The 19,809-nt window shown below is 37.0% G+C and overlaps 1 protein-coding gene across 4 annotated transcripts in view; it reads right to left on the minus strand.

Moving 5' to 3' along the window:
* The window catches only part of RAB11FIP2 (RAB11 family interacting protein 2), a 41,606-nt gene extending 22,905 nt beyond the window's left edge, over positions 1-18,701 (minus strand). For 2 of the 4 annotated variants that reach the window (XM_007964227.3, XM_038009599.2), the window contains exons 1-4: positions 17,668-18,701; positions 11,932-12,374; positions 10,795-11,263; positions 5,805-5,864 (exon numbers count right to left, since the gene is read on the minus strand). In XM_007964227.3, coding sequence (XP_007962418.1) covers positions 5,805-5,864; positions 10,795-11,263; positions 11,932-12,374; positions 17,668-18,020 — 1,325 coding nt within the window. In that variant the 5' untranslated portion in view covers positions 18,021-18,701. The remainder of the gene's footprint in view (positions 1-5,804; positions 5,865-10,794; positions 11,264-11,931; positions 12,375-17,667) is intronic. The other 2 variants (XM_007964228.3, XM_038009600.2) reach the window with 1 other exon arrangement.
* Between the last annotated feature and the right edge of the window lie 1,108 nt (positions 18,702-19,809).

Raw genomic sequence — 19,809 nt, forward strand, 5'->3', positions numbered from 1 at the left:
AATAGCAATTTGAATTAAGGTATACTCTAAGAAGGCCAAGCTGATTCACCTAATTGCTTTTAAAGTGGTATCAGTACTTTTATCCAAGATTTCTAAGCTTAAATATATAAAATACACAAAGACATTTTATTTGGTGTATAATATATTAAATATATAATAACATTTTAATATTATAAGTATTTATTACATAGCAATATATTTAATACATCATATCAAAGAGCAAGAATTAATCCTTAAAATATAAGTTCAAAGAGACAAATGTCAAATGTTTGGACCCTAATAGTCTTAGAAACCAGTTACATGCACGTAAGAAAAATCACTTCATAATTAATTTGTATCACCAGCAGCTATTTAAAACACCTCCGCTACAAGGTAACAGTACCACCATAAATTAAATATACAGGAACGTTACCTGTATTTAAAAAGTTAAAGCATTATTGTCACGGGAAAAAAGTAATCACAGATGACATCATCACAGTGGCCCAACTGGAAATGTTCTAAGCATAGAAGCCTGGAAAAGTAGTGTCCACAGAAGTGAGGGCTAATTATGTAAGAAACAGGAGTTATCCTCTTAGCGAGAAACTAACAAAAAGCGTCCAATGGAGACAACCCTTTGGTGAAGCCAAAACCACTGGAGAGAAATATATTTAGTAATTTCAATGCCAAGGTGAAAGAAACACTTTAAATGCATACATCCACAACCAGTTACTGAAATTTCCACTCTTGTGTTCAAAGAAGTCAAAGTGTTTCAGTGTTGAAAAACAAACTTTCAAAAGCTGCTACTGTTTTCATGCTAACTTGCTAGTCTCAAACAATTCAAAACACCTAATTCCTAGTCTCTAAAAAAAAAAGTAAATAAAATAAAAAATAAACAATATAGCACCTCATTAAAAAAAAAAAGAAAAAATTCAAACCTTTCTATCAAGACTACAATCCCAAGTTTGATTCAAAGACTATAGACCTGACATTGTTGTACTAAATTAAATGGATTTTTAAATGCTGCATTTCATTAAACTTAAGACACCAGCTGAAGGCATATCATTGGAATAGTTTTTATTGTCTCTTCTCCCTTACCAGTCCCCGTATTGTCCCCTACTCAAAAGCAGAATGGGTAAGTCCCATAATGGGTAAATATTTCTCAAAGATGTTCCCTTCTTTTCCCTCCTCACTGTCAAACTTCCTCCATCAACTCTCACTAAAACAATTATAGTAACTTCCTAACTAGTTTCCCTGTCTCAAGTCCTTCTTCCCTTTCCCATCCTCTGTCCTCAACAGCTACTTCATGATAAAAGACAGTAATTCAATCATATTACAAATCAACATTTTCATGGTTCCCCAGTGTCTACACAATGTCCAACCCTTAATATGAAATTCAGCCCTAATATTTACACACCTTTTTCTACAAGCACACAGAGCAGGATTTATATCTCAACAATATGATTTCCTTATATATAGCAAATATGCCAAAAATAATAATGAAAATATCATTTGATTTGCAGAGCTGAAATTCAGAAAAAAATCATCCTGATGGGCTACAGTAGCACCACTGAGACAGCAGGTAACTGAACGAATCAGGAGCCTCGCAAGGGCCTTCTTTATATTCTTAACCTTGAGAGTATAACATGTTCTTAATAAATGTTTGCTGAATGTGGGAATTTTCTGAGCCAAAACTCAAGATTCGTACTTCAGCAATTTCAAATTTACACAGGAAATAACTGGACCAAATATTTGAAGCTGGGAATATAAAATCTCAGACTTGAAGGTAGCATAGGGGCATGACTGGAGGAACCTGGACATAACATGTAAAAACCAAACTGGTGCCAGGGCCATGTCTCCTTGCTGGCCTAGATCCTGACTGTTTTAAAGGAGACAAGGAAAGCAAGGTTAATTTGCAATAGGCAATTTTACCCAGCAGGCCACAGGTAAAAAATAAACTGAAAATAAATGTTTAAGACAATTTAGAATCATACAACTGATGTGTTTCCAATGCATTTTTCTCAAAATACACACGTTCATTAATGGCAATTAGCAAAGAGTATTAATCTACATGTAACAACAAATAAAAATAATTCTCTCAAATGCTACCTTAAAAGTTAAACCAAAAACCTTACATACTGATTTACACAAATCAGTGCACTGGGGTCACTGGAATACAATCTGAATACTTTCCTATCAGAAACCTCAAGAGGGCTTACATGCTGTATCTTATATCTGATCATATCATAACAACATGTTCTCTTTAACTATTGGACTCGCTATGTGTTATCCTGTGTCCAGTGCCTAAGAGCTCGTTAATTACCTAAACTATATCTCCATAGGTCTTGTTAATTACCCATCTCCTGTCTCAGAGGACCTTGTTAATAACTTGTACAGTCTCTCTAAAGAGGTCCTAACAACACATTAAAATTAAAGATGCTTTTCTTTTAGCACCTGTCAAGTGCTGTAAATTGAGAAATTTTCACATCAGTTTATTAGCCTACAGTAGTTTTTGTGAATTTTTTTGGCCTATTTTCTTTTCTCTCAGAATCTTGCTATATCTCAATCTCTCTCTTAAGGGAAAAACAAAAAAAACAAAAAAAAAAACCCAGCAAAGTTTGTCTTTTTTGTTACAGAGCTTTTTTTGTTTTCAATTTTGAAGACTATAAATATCAATTTGCATTAGTGAGTTAGCACAAGGATGGCATGGCTGGTATCTGCAAATTAACCCACTGGGAGATGCACCAATTAATGAGAGCTATTATAATGAGTATTAGGATGACAAAGGGTAAAAAAGTTTCAAGTAGTATCTGGGGAGTTAAACATAAAAGTTCTAGTTAGTGTTAAGGGAACTAATCACATTGCATATTTCGTGTTCATAGTCATTGTTTCATTGGACACATTCTGTAAATCTCTGGGCACTAATGGATTAATGGGTCTAAAAATCATCTCAAAAGTTTTTGTCTTCTGTCTCACAAATGAAGGCACAAATTTTCAGGTGTGTAAAAGATTTATAGCCTACCATGAATAATAAGCAAATTATCTTTAATATTAGACAAATATGAGCAAAAAGCAAATACTGCTATTAAAACAAATCCTTTGCATATTAAGGTTTATGATGCCAACGACTGAACTTTAAACTCATTCAGGAAAAAAAAGTCCATTGGGACATTATAAAAATGAAGGTTTAAAAACTATCAATAGGCTCTTTCTTTAGGATCATTTATTTACTATACTTTTTAAAAATCAAAATGTAAATTCTACAGTAAACAGTCTTTGACTTTTAATGAACATGTTATACAATTTCATATAAATGGCCACATGCTTACAAGCTTATGGTGATTTGTGAAAATTAGAAACATTTAAATACACATTCTAGGTAACCAATTTTTTGTACCTCCTAAGGAAGGTATGACACAAGCACAGACAGGAATTGACTCATTAAGGAAGGAAAGAAGGAAGAGGGGGGAGAATCAGGTAGACCTGACCTCAAAAGTGAAAGGCACACTGCCATGAAAAATCACTAAAACATTACAAGTCTGGATCTTAGATACTATTTCTGTGCCATCCTAAAAAATAACTATTTGGCATGAGATCATCTGCTAAAAAGTAGGCAGGCTCTTCCACCAAACATTAAAAATGGAAATACATGCTTTTGTAAAATCAATTAATACTAGAAATAATATTATAGAACATACCATTTAGTTATCCCAGAGTAGCTAAGAATTTGCTACATGGCATTCACAACTATTATAGTAGAGCAGAAAATAATGGAGTGAACGCATCTGTATGAGTCACAAATAGAAGGACGGTCCCCAAACAAAACTCTCTGGTAAAAATATCTCCCATTAAATTATTACTCTCAGAACAGCTGCCCCTCTAACATCAAACAGAAACTCATCACACAGAGTAGTAGGCTTATATTGTTTTTTAAAAAAATTTCGGAATAAGACATACATAAGCAATTTTCTCTCAAACAGAGAGAAAATCTTATTCTCTCAAGCAGAATTCCCTTCAGTAGATGGACTTCTGTGATCCTGAACTTTTTCAAGGAACTTACACCTTCTTCAAAGAATACACATCGTGAAATTTCTCCTCAATTTACCATGGGTAGCATACAAATAGAAGCATATTTTTAAGTGTCATTCATCACTATTGACTCTCAGGTTTTACCTCAATCCTGAGAAACAATTCATCCATAGATGCCATAAATATTTAATAGACTTTTCTGCCTGGTCTTCAATGTTCACTATAATTTAGGGGGTGTGTGTGTGTTTAACCTATTCAGCCATATCTTTTACTCCTTTCCACCACATCTCTGTTTTAGCCAAGCTAACTTCCTTACTGTACCCTCTACCTTAGGGACCTGCAAGCAAAGCTAATATGACTAAGTTGTCTAATTTGTAAGTAGGCATTTGTCAGCACAATTCCTGATCTCCATTCACAAAGAATACTTACTGAAAGCTTAGGAAATAAAGTCATCCCACCCCCTTATCCATGGTTTTGCTTTCCATGGTTTCAGTTACCCACCATGGTCCAAAAATATTAAATGGAAAATTCCAGAAATAATTCCTAAGTTTTAAATTGCATGTCCTTCTGAGTAGCCTAATGAAGTGGTAGGCCATCCGATTCTGTCCTGCCTGGGATGTGAATCATCCCTTTGTTCAGTCCCTTTGTTTAGTGTATCCACACTGTCTACACTGCCTGCCCATTAGTTACTTAGTAGCCATCTCGTCTATCAGGTCGACTATTGCAGTATTACAGGGCTTGTGTTTGAGTAGCCCTTGTTTTACTTAATAATGGCCCCAAGGTGCAAGAGGAGTGATGCTGGCATATTGTTGTAATCGTTCTATTTCATTATTATTGTTACTCTCTTACTGTGCTTAATTTATGAATTAAACTTTACCATAGGTATACATGTATAGAAAAGGAAACATAGGATATACAGGGTTCGGAACTGTGCCTGGTTTCAGGAATCCACTGGAGGTCTTGGAATGTACCCCATAGATTAGGGGCACTACTGTAGGTGATATAATATAGATCAGCAATTTTTAAACCTGATAGTCAATGGGCAGTTATTAAAATGCTGATTTTCATTTCAGGGCCTACTCGCTCAAGATTCTAATTCAGTCAGAGGGGAGGCCCAACAAATGGTAGCTTAAAAAAAAAATCTCCAGGAGTCCTTGATGATCAGCACTGAGGTCATGCACAAATCTAGGTGCTGTGGTTCACCCAAGAAAGAAGATTCTGCACAACTGTTAAAACGCTTACACAGCTTAATATAAGACCTAGGCACAATAAACATTGTATAGTAATTACTTCTTCTATATCAGCAGAAATCCAAAGGGAAACACAAGGTTGTTACTCAAAAAAGAACACTCAGAGATCAGCTGAGAGTGCACCCCACAATTGAGCCTGGGAATGAAGACAGCGTGGCTTACAAGGACCTCAGTGTAGAGACATGCAGTAAGGAAATTAACTTACCTAGAACAGGTTGGTGAGGAATACTAAAAGAAAACTTGAAAGGTTAAGAAAAGCCTAAAATACAATAAGCCTTAGAAAGTTAGAAAGAGGAGTTTGGATTTGGTGTTGCAAACCAGTGGTTCTTAAACTTTTTTGACTAGGGCTTTCTTAAACACAACAAAAGGTACCATAGCTCATGTGCCCTCTTCGGTAGGATAAATAATGCTAAGTGCTGTAATAAATACATATATAAATCTCAGTAACTTATATCCTGTGAATTTATCATTTGGACAAGGGCCACTTGGCTATTCCTGGTCAGGTGGGCCTTCCACTTGCATGCAGAGACCCAGGTTGCTCCGACTTACAGCTCTGCCCATCTCAAAGATCCTCTCCATTCAGCTACTGCAGGGGTCAGCAAAGTATTTCTGTAAAGCCCAAACAATAAATATTTTTAGCTTTGTGGGCCATATGGTCTCTGTCATAACTATTCAATGCTACCACCGTACACAATAATGACCATAAAGTGGCTGTGCTCGAACAAAACTTTACAAAAACTGGTAGCAAGCCAGATTTGGCCTCCAAGCTTAGTTTGCCAATCCCTGGTCCAGGATATTGGAGGAAGAGGCAAAATGGAGGAGAGTGTTAAGAGGACATCCCATGGGCCAGACCTGAAAGTGATATACATCTCTTCCATGAACTCTTAAATAAGCCAGAATTTGCTATCTCCTAGCTAAAAAGAAAAGAAAAGAAAAGAAATGAACAAATTTGGTTGGTGAAGACACACACCCATCATTTCTACTTTTAAGTGAAAAAATAGCCTGGTGATAACATTATTTACAATTTATTATTTGTTATATTATTTATAATATATTAGAAGATAATTTGTTGTGAACAAATTTAAAATAGTATAGCAAACATTCAGGCATATTTATTTTTGGCAAATGATATACTGCTGATAAAAAAAAGGATTACTTCGCAAATTGTGGGATAAACCACATGATAAATTAGTTGACAATTTATTTGATAAATCATGAAAAAAATTAGTTGTTACTGATGATGCTAAACAACCTGTGACTTACAATTAAAAAGCAAGACTAGTAGCAATTTTAACATACAAACAACTTAGTACCAATAATAAACTGAGAAAACATTCTCCTGAAGATTACAAGAATTCCAACTCTACTTACTGTATATGTGTCGTAGGAGTTTTGCAGCATGCCAGTGTTGGACAGCATCCCGACTTCTTAGTAGCAAGCTGATTTGGCATCAATGGTACACACAATATTGTAAGCTCACTAAACCCAATTCAGCTTCCTTCTAGGTATACAGCTAAGTCACAGTTCGTCACAGGTCGCAGTGAGGTTGGGGCATGGGTGAGCTCTGGCCAATGGGACATATGTGGAAGTAACGCATACTGCACTAGGCCTAGCACACAGAAATGACCCTCCTTTGATCCTCTCTCTCCTCCCCTGCTGCAAGGATCTTGGAGGCCATGTGTTAAATGGTGGCATCACAAGAAGAAAGAAGCCTGCTTCCTGAGAGATTGTGCGGAGCCAGATGAACGCACAGAGCAAAGCACTCACTTTTCCTATCACCATCCCAGTGAACTGCTTTGTGACAAGAGTGAGCAATAAACTTCTGCTGTGATAAGCCACTGATACCTGTGGTTATTACAGCTGACAACCTACCCTAATACACAGTTCTTAATAGACTCCAGACATGTGCTATTTAGATTGAATATTAAATTTCAGTAATCCTTTAAAACTTCAGATTTTTAACAATGTTTAGTTGTACATAAAAATGCATACATCTGGCTTTATGCATCTGTTTTCAGTCTATTAGAAAGATCTTCACAGCCCAGGCCAGCCGGGCTGAAAGTAGGAGGCTAACGGAATGAGAGTGGCATTTCAGGAAACTGTTCTGCTATACTGTGTGCATTAGGAAACTGGTCTGCTATACTGTTTGCGTTTATTCAAAATATCTAATACTACCTACCAAGCATCACACTGGATACTAAGGGCAAAAAGAGGAATGAAATGCAGACCCTGCTCTCAACCTCTTCACAGTAGTGGGTAAGAAAAGTGAGACGAAGCTATTAGTGAACAATGCCATTCCCACAGAAGACAAGACTTACGTAAGAAAATGCTGCAGCAGAGGGAACAACTACTCCTCCCTACAAGAACAGGAAACGCTTCAAAGAAATAGGGGCATGTAAGAGACTGCAAATTAGTAACTTTGGGGAAAAGTGTTTCAAAGAGCCCTGCTCTTTGCTGAAGTAACCCAAGATAATGCCTAATTTCCTCTATCAGTTTTATGTAAAACTATGGGACCTATTCCAAGGACAGAATCAAAATGTGGTATTTTTTGTGGTTTCCAAAGTGCTTTCTTCAGGTGGATTTTACTTAACACTAAGGAATAAAAAGTCTAACTTCTAAAAAAAAGTGTGCCTTAGTACATTTTAAAATTTGGGGCATAAAGAAAATTTTCCAGTTTTAATCATATACATTATTCAACCAGAGGGTAACAATATGGTTCCTAGGTACCCGCAATCACAAGTGAGCCAGTTCACTCACCAAGAAGAAAATGCAGTTCCATAGCTACATATTTTACCCTTAACCTTGTTCAGCATTCTCACAAACACTGGCCACAAGAGTCCGGGAAACTGTAAATAAGTCTATTGAGCACTCCTGAAAAAATTCACAGCACGTGTCTTACTGATGAGTCCCTAGCTCCAAAAGTGCATTTGGTTAGGATGTTAATGTGTGAAATTTAAAATGTCCCAGATAGCTGAGGGTTGATACTGGGAGGAAAAATAGAAATATACTGTTACATAAAGACAACGCTACCTGGGCCATATCCTCCCAAATTCCACTCAAGATAAAGCGGCTTGCCAAAAGTGTGAACTGCACACTCTTCTTGGGTCTATTTATATTCAATTCTTCTTTTTTATAAGATTAACCAGAACCACCCCTTTGCTGCAAATGTTTTACATTTACCACACGGATGGTTTGTGATGCAAAAAGAATAACTTCCTAGGAATCTACAAATGTTCTGTCCTCATATCTGGTATCTCATAAATATGAAGAAGAGAAAGTCATAAAGTGAAAAACAACTATTTTTTTTACATATTTGCAATCATTTTATACATCATAAAACAGTTCTAATTTTGATAGAAACAGCCATAATAAAGTAACTGAAAACAAAGCCTAGATGTGTCAAAATGCCACACGCATTTTTAAAACCCGTAAGAGCCCACATAAACAGCTCAAATATAGGGCAATTAAAGATTTAAGAATACTCAATAAGCTTTTTTTTTTTCACATGCGCCCATAATGTAAAAACATTATTTTCCCACCATTTCCCATTTTCTTGCTTTTCTTTGACTCTAAAATTAGCTAAATTGCTCAATATCCAAGTTATCTCGGAGAGTTGTTTCCAACAACCTTCTGTAAAAAAAGTTTAGTAAAGGGGGAAAGAAGCAAATATATTTCTATTTACCCATATAAGATTTAATGTAATATGTGAAGTACAGTATGTAAAATACCAAAATATTTTTGAATGGCATATCAAAACTATAAACTCAATAACATATTGATATCATATGATAAAAATGTTATTTTTCTGCAGTATGGTCTATAAACAGAACTGAATACTCTTTTAAAAAAATCACAGCAAATATCCATTTATAGGTAAAAGAAAACAAAAAAGTACACTTCACTTTGAAAACTTTAAATGCAAGTTGTTAAAATACCATAGAAGATACATAAGAGAGGTGAGAGGGCACAGCCTAAAAGTGTGATTGATTGTTAATACTCTATATGCTGTTTCTAGTGGGACAAAACCAAGCACTGTTTTTTAGTAAAATATAACATGACAACATATCAAACATAATTGTAGTCACCATTTATGGATTCCCTATTTGGGGCCTGGCTTTGTATTATGTACTTTACATATAATATCATTTATCCTCACTGAATCCTATCAAGTGGGATTATTTTCCTTGTTTCAAAGATGGAGACACTGAGTTTTATGGAGGTCATAGCACTTCTAAGCCAATATTCCCATTCAGGTCTATACACTCTATATTATTGTCTTGAAGAAAATCTTCTATTACATGGTAAACACTCTAGCATGCTCTTCCAAGATAATTACAGTCATCTCTTAGTATCTGAGAGAGATTGGTTCCAGCACTCCGAGGACACCAAAATCCAGGGATATTCAAGTCCCCTATACAAAATGGTACATACAGTATTTGCACATATACACCAACTCCCATATATTTTAAATTATCTCTAGATTACTTATAATACCTAATACAATGTAAATCTATGTAAATAGTTGTTACACTGTACTGTTTTTTAAATCTGCATTATTTTTTAATTATTATATTGTTATTTCTTAAGCAAAGAAAAGGTAAATTTTTATTTTTTAAAAAAATATTTTCAATCCATGGTTGATTGAATCCAAAAATGCAGAACCTGCAAATATGCGGGGCCAACTACACTCAAGATGGGAATAAATTTACCTTTTCTTTGCTTGAGGTTTCCTTAATCAGCTATTTCATCATTTACTTCTGTAAAATCCATAACCATATTTAAATTTATTCCTTAGCATATCTACATTTATATCTATATATGTAGATATAAATTTATATATAGATTTAAATTTAGATAGATAGATATAAATTTAGATATACTAAGGAATAAGAAAAGTACCATTATATATATAACTGAAAACTCAAAACTGGAAAATCTGATCTTTCTCATGAGTGATTATTTCTGACTACGAATCATCATATAGATCCCTTGGGTGTACCTACAAAACCCATGAGGGTCACTGAATTCCAATAACAAGCATTCTCAAATAAAAACCACTTCTAAATAGCCATTTAATAAAGATAATTAACATCTATTAGGAAAGCCATTAATACTGAAGCTGGTATTTCTTAAAGAATAGCACATGGGCTGCTGTTGGTCCTTTCCAGATAGCCCATGAACGAATCCCTAGAAACATATCACTGAAATTTCTGGCTTGAACTAACACCCACTGGCAATTCACTCTTGCCATGTCTCATCACAAGCCACGTTGTTTTCTCTCTAAGTTTTGGTGAGTTTCTGGCTCACATAAGTGGAAGCAGACCAGGATAGAGAATAAGAGTCTTTTATCTTCTTCAGATAAAAAAGTTCAGTTCCAAAAATATACGCTACATTGCCTGGCTCTATAATTATAGAAATAAAAATGTTTTTCAAATAAAATAAAATGGCTTGAAAATATTCTAGTATTTAAAAGAAATACCTGATACTTTCAAGTACAAGATTTTCCCAAATAGTAGAACTTCCCCCATATTAAGCTTACCTTGAAGATGTCATTATATTTGAAGCCCTGAATTTTGCTGTAAATGGATTGGTTGACTCATAATCAAAATAGTCGTGGCGATTTTCACTAAATGCATTAGGTGATTTCAAGTCACAAGGGCTATCAGATCCCCCATTGTTAAGTTTATCAGATCTTCTGCTATCTTTTTTTCCAGTCACTCTTTCAAACAGGCTAACTTTCTCCCTTTTCTCTCTTTTATTTTCTTTTCTTATTTCAATTGGTTTTGAAAATAAATTCATGCTGCTGTCCCATGTTTCACTGCTTTCTTCAAATGGATTTTTCTTCCTTGGCAGTGTTGCAAATTTTTGGGGTAATGAAGCAGTCACATTTGTAAATGGGTCATTTTGTCTTCCGAAACACAATTCACCTTCATCCACAATGCTGTCAGGTTGGTTCATTTTAGAAGTATCAAAGCTTAATGTTCTTCTGTGTGGAGATTTGAGACTTCCTACAAACAATTTTGTAGTTAGTACATAATCAGTGACACATTACATCACACTATTTGACACATTCTGTGTGCATTCTGCTGCTTTTAGAATGAGAGCAATTAGCTACTTAAACGTATTAACCTTCAAAAAATCAAGGAAAACAATCTTAAAATGCTAAGGTGTAGCAGTCTGAAGCATCGAGGCTAATAACAATTAGCATATTGCTAGACCATTAGTAATGTATTCAGCTCACAATCATATAAACTATGATGTCAAAACTAGAGGTTCTGGTTGGCATGATAATGCTAAAAATTCTTAGACTTTTTCATTAGCATTAAATTTACTTTCTTCTGAACATAAAAGTTTTCTTCTAGGGACTTTATGATGAAATGAACATTCATTTATGCTCAGGGTTTTGAGATAGTAGAAAGAGCAGTAAAACAGGCAGCCAGGCCATAAAAGGAAACTGGCATTCATTTTATTATCTAATAATATAAATATAAATGCAGACAAGCTCGCCTTCAAGGAACTTACCAATTTGAGGAATAGTAGGTACTCAATATTTGATGAATGACAAAATTTGGAAAATACTACAAAGCAACTGTTATTATTTACTAAATTTAGGAAATAAACTTTAAAAACTAAAAGGTAGTTCAGACCATTGAGGACACAAGAATGTGGCACTTACCACTTTCTGGAACTGTTCCAAAGGAATCTAACTGGTGTCCAAGAAGATGTGCTTGACCTATGGTGCCAGCCTTCAGTTTCTCAGAAGACATATGGGACCCAGATAAATCGGACATTGAATGCGCTGACGAGAGTCGCTGAGGACCCAAAAGAAAAGGCTTTTTTGGTTTGGATTTCATCTGTATTTCACCACTTGAAAATTCACTATTGGCATCAGGCATGTGAGTACTCGGAATGATTGCAGAAGACGTATCAGAAAACGTTCCATCATTTTTTCTACCCTTCATCTTATCTTTTAACTTTGCAAAAGGAGATCTGGTTTTGTCCTTCATTGATAAGTCAAACATACTTGCGGTCATATTGTTCCTCATAAACTGAATATTGACCTTTATCTCACCCCTGTTTTTGATTCGTTTTCCTTGTTTGGATTCTAATCTAAACCACCTTAAAGAGAAGAAAATAAAAATGGGCTGTAATACATAATGAAGAGAGGATACTGAGTTCTGTTACATACAAATAGCCGTTTAGGTAAAGTAACTATACATCAAGGCAGCCTAAGCCCTGAACAAGAATCTGTCAGCCACAGTATTTCAGGCTTTACTCACTGTTTAGTTTAAAAAACTGATCGTTGCCTCTGTGATGTAACATATACTGAAGAAATGAATAGGTCTTTAGCAAGTTTGAAAATGTTTTTAATCTTTTCTTTTCTGATTTGAAAATCACTCATCACCAAAAATTCTTATCAATGCTAAAAGTTTTCCATATGAGACTAAGTGTTGCTCATGGCCTAAGGACATTTTTTTAACATTAAAAGACACTGAGGCAGACTTTGAAAGAATTCACCAATACAAATTATTTTTGAGCATTATAAAATGAATACTGATGACATTTTAATGCAATAATAAATACTTGGCCCTATCCCAAAATATTACTTACGTAAAAGTAGCAAAAGAATTTTGTTAACATTGGCGATCACTACATACAGCTTGCTAATCATTAAAACAGCATATAATGTCACTTAGATTGATATAAAATGGATCAAAGCCTATTCCTGAATAAAATAAGCAAAATAAGTAAAATGCAAGAAGTGACAAAAAATAAATCTTGTGAAATTTTCAAAAGGAAAAAAAAACCTAAAATGCTTTCTTTTGAATCTATTTGCTTCATTTTACTATTGCTACTATGACAATACCAAATAAAAAATATTTTGTAAATGAAGCCAAATCTTATATTTTAGTGACTTCAATGTATGGTACTATCTATATTTAAATGATGTACAAGAAGCAATATTTTGGTTTTATAGTATTTTTATCCATGAGAAATTCTCCAGTTGTCCACGTCACAAGTGGCCATTCTATGGGAAAACAGCCAAAAAAAACTACAAAATCAAGCCTGAAAGAGTTTCTACAATGTTTTCATGTAACTTAGCAATGAGGCATAATATCCATTTCTGTACACAGGTTATTATTTAAATATAGCTCTAATCGAGTGTAACAAATTTTCTTAGCTACAAAGAAACTCTGATCTAATTTTACATTAGTTCTCTCATTGTTACCAACTGGATATGCCAGGAGAAGATTACATTTACTGTATATCAAGTTGAAACACTGGTTCACAGGTCTTCCAGGAAGAACAGAGAACTGGCACATGATGTAAATACCAGCTACATCTTAGCAAGTAACACCGAAGAAAAACATTTTCTTGATTAACTAAATTGGAGCAATTCAATCAATTCAGATACAGTTGCATCAACACTAGCCATTTCTTAGAATATCAATATTTTTAAATGGCATTAGCTTGAGACCTTAAACTGAGAAAATTCCTTATGTAAGGCAAATGGTAAAATCTGAAGAAACAGGGGCTAGAAATAAGAAATGACAGCAATAAACTCTGTGAAATAGGCAACCTTAAATAACATACAATTGAGCACTCAAAAAGCCTGGAAATGAAGTAGATTATACACCCAGTTACCTCCAAGTTTTGGCAAACAGAGCCATTTTCAATAGGGAGAGAAACACATCTGATGAACAGTATCTCAGAAATACTCTGTAGTATCTCAGGTTTTATAGAATGTAGGTGAATATACTTTGCAAAAAATGTACCAAAAATATGCAAACAAAAACGAGCATGTATGTAACAAAGCAAATATGAGTTAAAAAAAAAATCATTACCCCCAAAATGGAAGGCGGTGAGGTAGTGGAAAATCATAGAATTTTAGAAATAAGACCAATAAATCATCTACTTTAACATCTTTATTTCATAGATGAGGAAATTGAGGCACAAGGAATGATATGTAACTTCCAATGTCAGATTAAAGTCAGTAAGGAAAAAAATCTAAAGTTGATGAATAACATCTGCAGGAAAATAGAAGCTCTTTCTTATTTGATGAACCGCATACGTTAATAAGGTTAACCACATGGCTGGCACATACTGCAGGACACTGTATTTAATCAGGAGACATGAGAGCTGAAGAGAAAGACAATGCAAATTTTGTATTGCTAGAGTACAAGCTCCTGGAAGGCAGTCTGCCTTGCATTAAATGTTTATTCAATTTTTATTTCTAGAACTATACTCTTACAAGTAAGCTACAACTGTGTGTGTGTGTGTGTGTGTGTGTGTGTGTGTGTGTGTTTTATATTGTCTGGTTTTTTAGTAGGGAACTGTAAAGACCTGTGTAAACCTGAATAAAGCAAATCAGTATTTGATTACAAAGTGTAAATACACTATAATGTCCATTCCCCACCCCCCGAAAAAAACTACAAAGAACTTTTACAAACATACTCATTGAAAATGTAGCAATGACAAATAACTTTAGTTGCTTTGTTTTGAAAATGATGTAATAGGGAAGTCTTAATGAGATCTTCACGAATCATTTCGGAGATAGCACTTGTTTTTCCAGTCTTCAGAAAGATAAAATGAAGACGCAGCATTTGGAGCTTACTGGACTAGCTGACTTTTTTTCACCTCTAGAGTACTGGATTTAAACTGTACATGGCCTCTGTTCAATTTTTAGTGGGCACAGGTCCATGTTCAAAAACCAGCACACATGTGGGAACTATTCCCAAGCAATTGGTGCTGTGTGGTCAGAAATGGGACAAAATTGGCAGTAAAGGTGCCAGAGGCCAGGACACAGGTGCACCGCTGAGACACACACACATCCTAAAATCTGCATATGTTTGAGTCATAGCTAACTCTAGAGACTCTAGTTATTACTCTTCGTGAGCATTAAAAAAAAAAAAGTCAACATCACCTACTTCTATTGTAAAAAATCAATGGATATTATGTAACAGCATCAATGATTTTAACATTCTATTACTAAACATTGTATTATTTCTTTAAATCTCATGCCAGAACCAACCCAGACATCCTCTAAAGGAGGAGATACAGAAGTTCTCTTCCCAGGCCCACTCAAAGGGTTCTGGCTCAGGCCTTTTGCCCCATTCCTTAAGAGAAGAGAGAAAAAAAAAATTTATTTTCAAGGTAAGAAAATAAGTAAAGTAATAATTTTAGTTGTCATACTTCTTTACCTATCATGATGCAACTGGAAGACAAACTGTAAACATACATCTTCAGTATCAAAATGTAAAAAGTGTCACATCCAGCAGTTTCATAGGACTTCTAAGTCAGTTGGTAGTCCTCATCACTGAAAACAGTTTTCTAAAAAGCACTTGGGAATATGCTGACAAGGTTTAGCAATGTGCAGAATATTAAATATCTTTCTTGCAATATACCAGTGGCTCAAGTCTGTCTCTTACTGGGCCACAGGTACAGCTGTGCTAGAAAAGGAAGTTATTAAATATATTTAAAAAACTAGAAATATTACCAATAAAGATACCTCATCAAATACATGGTCCCCATTTATCCACAAATAAAATGTTCGGGGTTTAATAAACATATGAAAATCACTTTGAATGCAAACACATCACAAACCCTGTTGATAATATTTAAAAGCATTTCTCCCCTAAGTTCTAATCAATTTTATACAATAGCCAGTACAGAATTTCTGTAAGGAGAGACCACAATATAAGAGAATTGCTCACAGCAAATGTATTGTAACTGTGATGTTGCCCAGGACTAGGAGTAAAACAAGAACAAACTGCAAAAGGTTATTTCATCCTCAGACTCCTTGGGTTCACATTTGGGCCTACTTTCACCAGGAAAATTTATGTTTCAGAGAAGGCCTGAAATACATGATCCATGAATATTAAAGTACCGTAAATGAAGTGAGGAATTTGAAGGTGCAATATACTTAATAGTTTACATTCAAAACATGTTAAATATTTACTGTCACCCAAAATTGGCAATTTGAAACAGATTATTTGGTAATTATCCATTTTTCACCTTCAATTTGATAAAGAATCCCTCAGAGGAAACTGAATGCCACTCTTTAGGTATCAAATAATTTTATTATTCAAATCATTGATATATATTAAACTTTACACTTTTAAAAAAAAAACTTTTTCCCTCCTTCTAAAATATTTTCATCTCAATTAAATAGTACCATTTTTCCTCCTGCCTTCCTAGTATTTCTGATCTGTCTACACTTTTACTCTACATATATTAAATCTTAGGTAAAGACCTGATTTGAAATGAAACAAACTCCAATCAAGAGAAGGTTGAGAGCAGAAATGTATAGAACAAGAGATAGTTGTTTTAAAATGTAAAGAATTAACATAAACTTCAAGAAAAATATCATTATAAAAAAGTTTTTTAAACAGTAAATAAATTCAGTTATAACTGAACGAAACACCCACACTATTTTGGAAATGGAAAGTACTCTTAGAAGTTCAACCAGTATTTTTCTCCCACTAATTTCATTAATATAATGTCCTTTTAAGTTGATGGAAGGGGTGAGTATACCCACCTCTAAAAGCATACTTTTTTTTCAGTTTAAGACACAATATCCTAATGTTAATTTATATTATGATTTTTTAAATTAAAATATATCTAACTCAAGCTCAACAGTCATACTGAAAAGGCCACTGAAGATGTCATCAAATCATTTCATCACAAAAATTTATCATTCCCTCCAATTCTACAGCATTTAGTATGGTCTAAACACAATAGCTTTGGAAAACCAATTCTGAAGTAATACAATAACTGATGTAATTGCAAATTCAAAGGAAAATGTTAGTGCATTTGAAGTTGAGGATGTTTGTACACACTTTTAAAACTTTTTTTTTTTTTTCCTAACAGGTATAGACTCCCATCAAGGCGTACTGACCTCGAAAAATGACTGCGCTAAAATGAAAGCTGTGTTTATAACGTTGAAATGAAATAGAGTTCTAAATCTGGTAATTTATCTTTCGACAGCTACAAAGTGTGACACATCAACATTACATTGCTAGATTTAATTTCTGATCTTCCATTTCATTGATAATTGTAACGTTTAAAATCCATAACAATTTATATGAAGTTCTAGTTGGTCAACACTGTGATCCAGTCCTCTTATACTGAAACAATGTTAACTTACTTAAAATCTACCGCAAAATATTCAATTATTTGACAGATGTTTACCTCAAACAGAAAGAATAAGGGATCATTAATGATTCCATTTAAAAAATATTTCATCACGAGTGCTACTTTTACTTCAGATTCATGCAAATACGGTGCTTAAAACTGGATCATATTTCAATTCAAAAACCAACGCCCGAAGTATACGGATAATTTCCAAGAACAGAAAAACCATAAATAAGACATAAACTCCCCCAAATTCAAAATAAATTACATAACTTACTCTGTTTTCCTTCTTTGTTTGTCCTCAAAGATGTCATTGAGATTGATTGCCACCTGCCCTAAAAATTTATCCAGACCCACCAGGGACCTGTGCATAACTATAAGGAAAAGAATGTATTTCTCTGGATTTCCCTGCATTAGCAATCCAGGTAGCTCGAAAGAGGCCTCCTCCTTCCAAACTGGCTCAAGGGTTTTCTCAGCTACAGAGGTGGAGTACTTTTCCTTGCCCAGTTGAATTATAGTGTATGTGTCATTGGTGCCACTTTTGCCTTTTGGCTTCAGATCTTTGGCTTGGAGCACTGTGACCTGCACGTGGGTTGGAAACCACTTTTGGGCTTGCTCGGACAGCATCATCCTGTCCTGTTTCTCTGCATCCGAGTTCACAAGCAGAGGCAGTGCCCCTCCCGGAGGGAGAGCCTAATTCCTTAATCACTGCATCCTAAGGGCACTTAACGGAGACAGGCAGGCTCAGGGCTCCCCGACTTCCCTATGGCTGATGTCAAAATGCTTCGCGGGGGCAGCCCAGGGGCACGGCCGCTCCGGGGGTCCCCTTTCGTCTGGAGAAACACACAGGCCCACCATCACCTGGCCGCGCCGTGCAGGCCTCTGCGCGGACCCCCGCTCCAGTCTCCACCTTCCCCAGGCCTGCGGGCACGTGAGGCCTGGCCACCGGGACCTGGGCGGAGGGCTGTGGGGCTGGAGGGAGCCCCCCGCCTCCCCAATTCTGCACCCCTGGCCTCCCGCCTGCCTCCTTGCGGCCGCGCAGCTTCCGCTGCCTCCGCGCCTCCCGCCCGCCCGGCGTTCGTCCACGGGCCCGGCCCGGCTCCTCCTCCCGACCCCGGTAGTACGAACCGCCGGCGGCTAACGCGGCCTCGCTCCCTCTCGCAAACCTCTCCCTCCTCCTCCTCCCCCTCGCCTCAGCTCCTCCTCTCGGGCGGGGGCGGGTAGCCGGGGGTGGAGTGGAGGCGGGCGGGGAACGCGGCCGCCCCGGCGCCGACGGGACGCGGGGCGGGCCGCGGGCCGCGGGCTGCAGGGCGGCGGGCGCTGGGTTCGGCCTGGCTGGGCCGGCGGCTCCTAACCCCTGACGGGCGGCTGCGGCGGCACTTCCGGGTTGGCCTTCTCCATGTTGGTCTCGGGAACGTGAAGGGGCGGGGCCTCGAGGTCAGGGGTCAGCGCCTCCCTGGTTGCCGTGGCGACTGGAGGCACGCGACGCGGGCGCGATGGCGGGGACTCTAGGCCCGGGACTTGATGCTGCTTGGGCCTGGCCCAGTGGCGGGTCCTGGGGACGTGGCAGAGGCCGGCAGGTGAGCCCTGGGGAGGGCTGGGGACCGCTCGTGAGAGGAGGTCATCAAAGATCCGGAGACACCCCTAACTAGGGCGTCTTTGAGGGCAGGGAATCTGTTTTCGCTGTGTCCTGGATTCCCAGTGCCTGGCACGAGCAGGTCCATAAATGGTGTTGGAACGAATTAGGCCTCTTCACTGACCGAAAGCAAACTTTTCTTCAACCTCGTATCCGCCCTTCTCTTTTCGAAAAGCCCGTAAATTGACTGAAAATGATATCTCCCACCCAGACGAAGGGCGATAGGGAAGCAAATAGTTTCCAAAACTAACACGGAGTAGAGATGTAGGGAGGCCCTGGGCTGGCATCAGAAGACCTGGTTCCGGCCGCGCCTCTGCTGCTATCAGTGTGTGTGACCTTGGCCGAGTCATTTCACCTCCCTGAGTCTCAGTGTTTTCACTAGTAAAAAAGTCAGTTCTACATCATGTCTAATACTCCATCACGACCCTATGGGCTTGACGTCAAAAGGACCCCCGTGCGGACCCACACTGTGGTAGACTGTGCAGATCGTGTGGAGACCACGCCCCAAACATGGGTTTCGAGTTTTAGGAGATAATACATGTGCCTTTCCTAGCACAATGCGGCGCATAAATCTCCTTTTGACCCTCTATTTCTCAATGGGAAGAGACACTTAGGTACTAGCCCTATTGCCTTTGATTCTGTCGTGTCTTACCTTCCCAAGGAAATTCTAAGTTTTGGGACTGCCGTGTCTATCATGCAGACCCTTCATAGTGGCTAGCATGCAGCAGACAATTTATTGAATTACTTAATGCCTTTTTTCCCTTTACAAGACTAATTTTGAGA

The sequence above is a fragment of the Chlorocebus sabaeus genome, chromosome 9, assembly GCF_047675955.1.
Source record: "Chlorocebus sabaeus isolate Y175 chromosome 9, mChlSab1.0.hap1, whole genome shotgun sequence".
Lineage (NCBI taxonomy): Eukaryota > Metazoa > Chordata > Mammalia > Primates > Cercopithecidae > Chlorocebus > Chlorocebus sabaeus.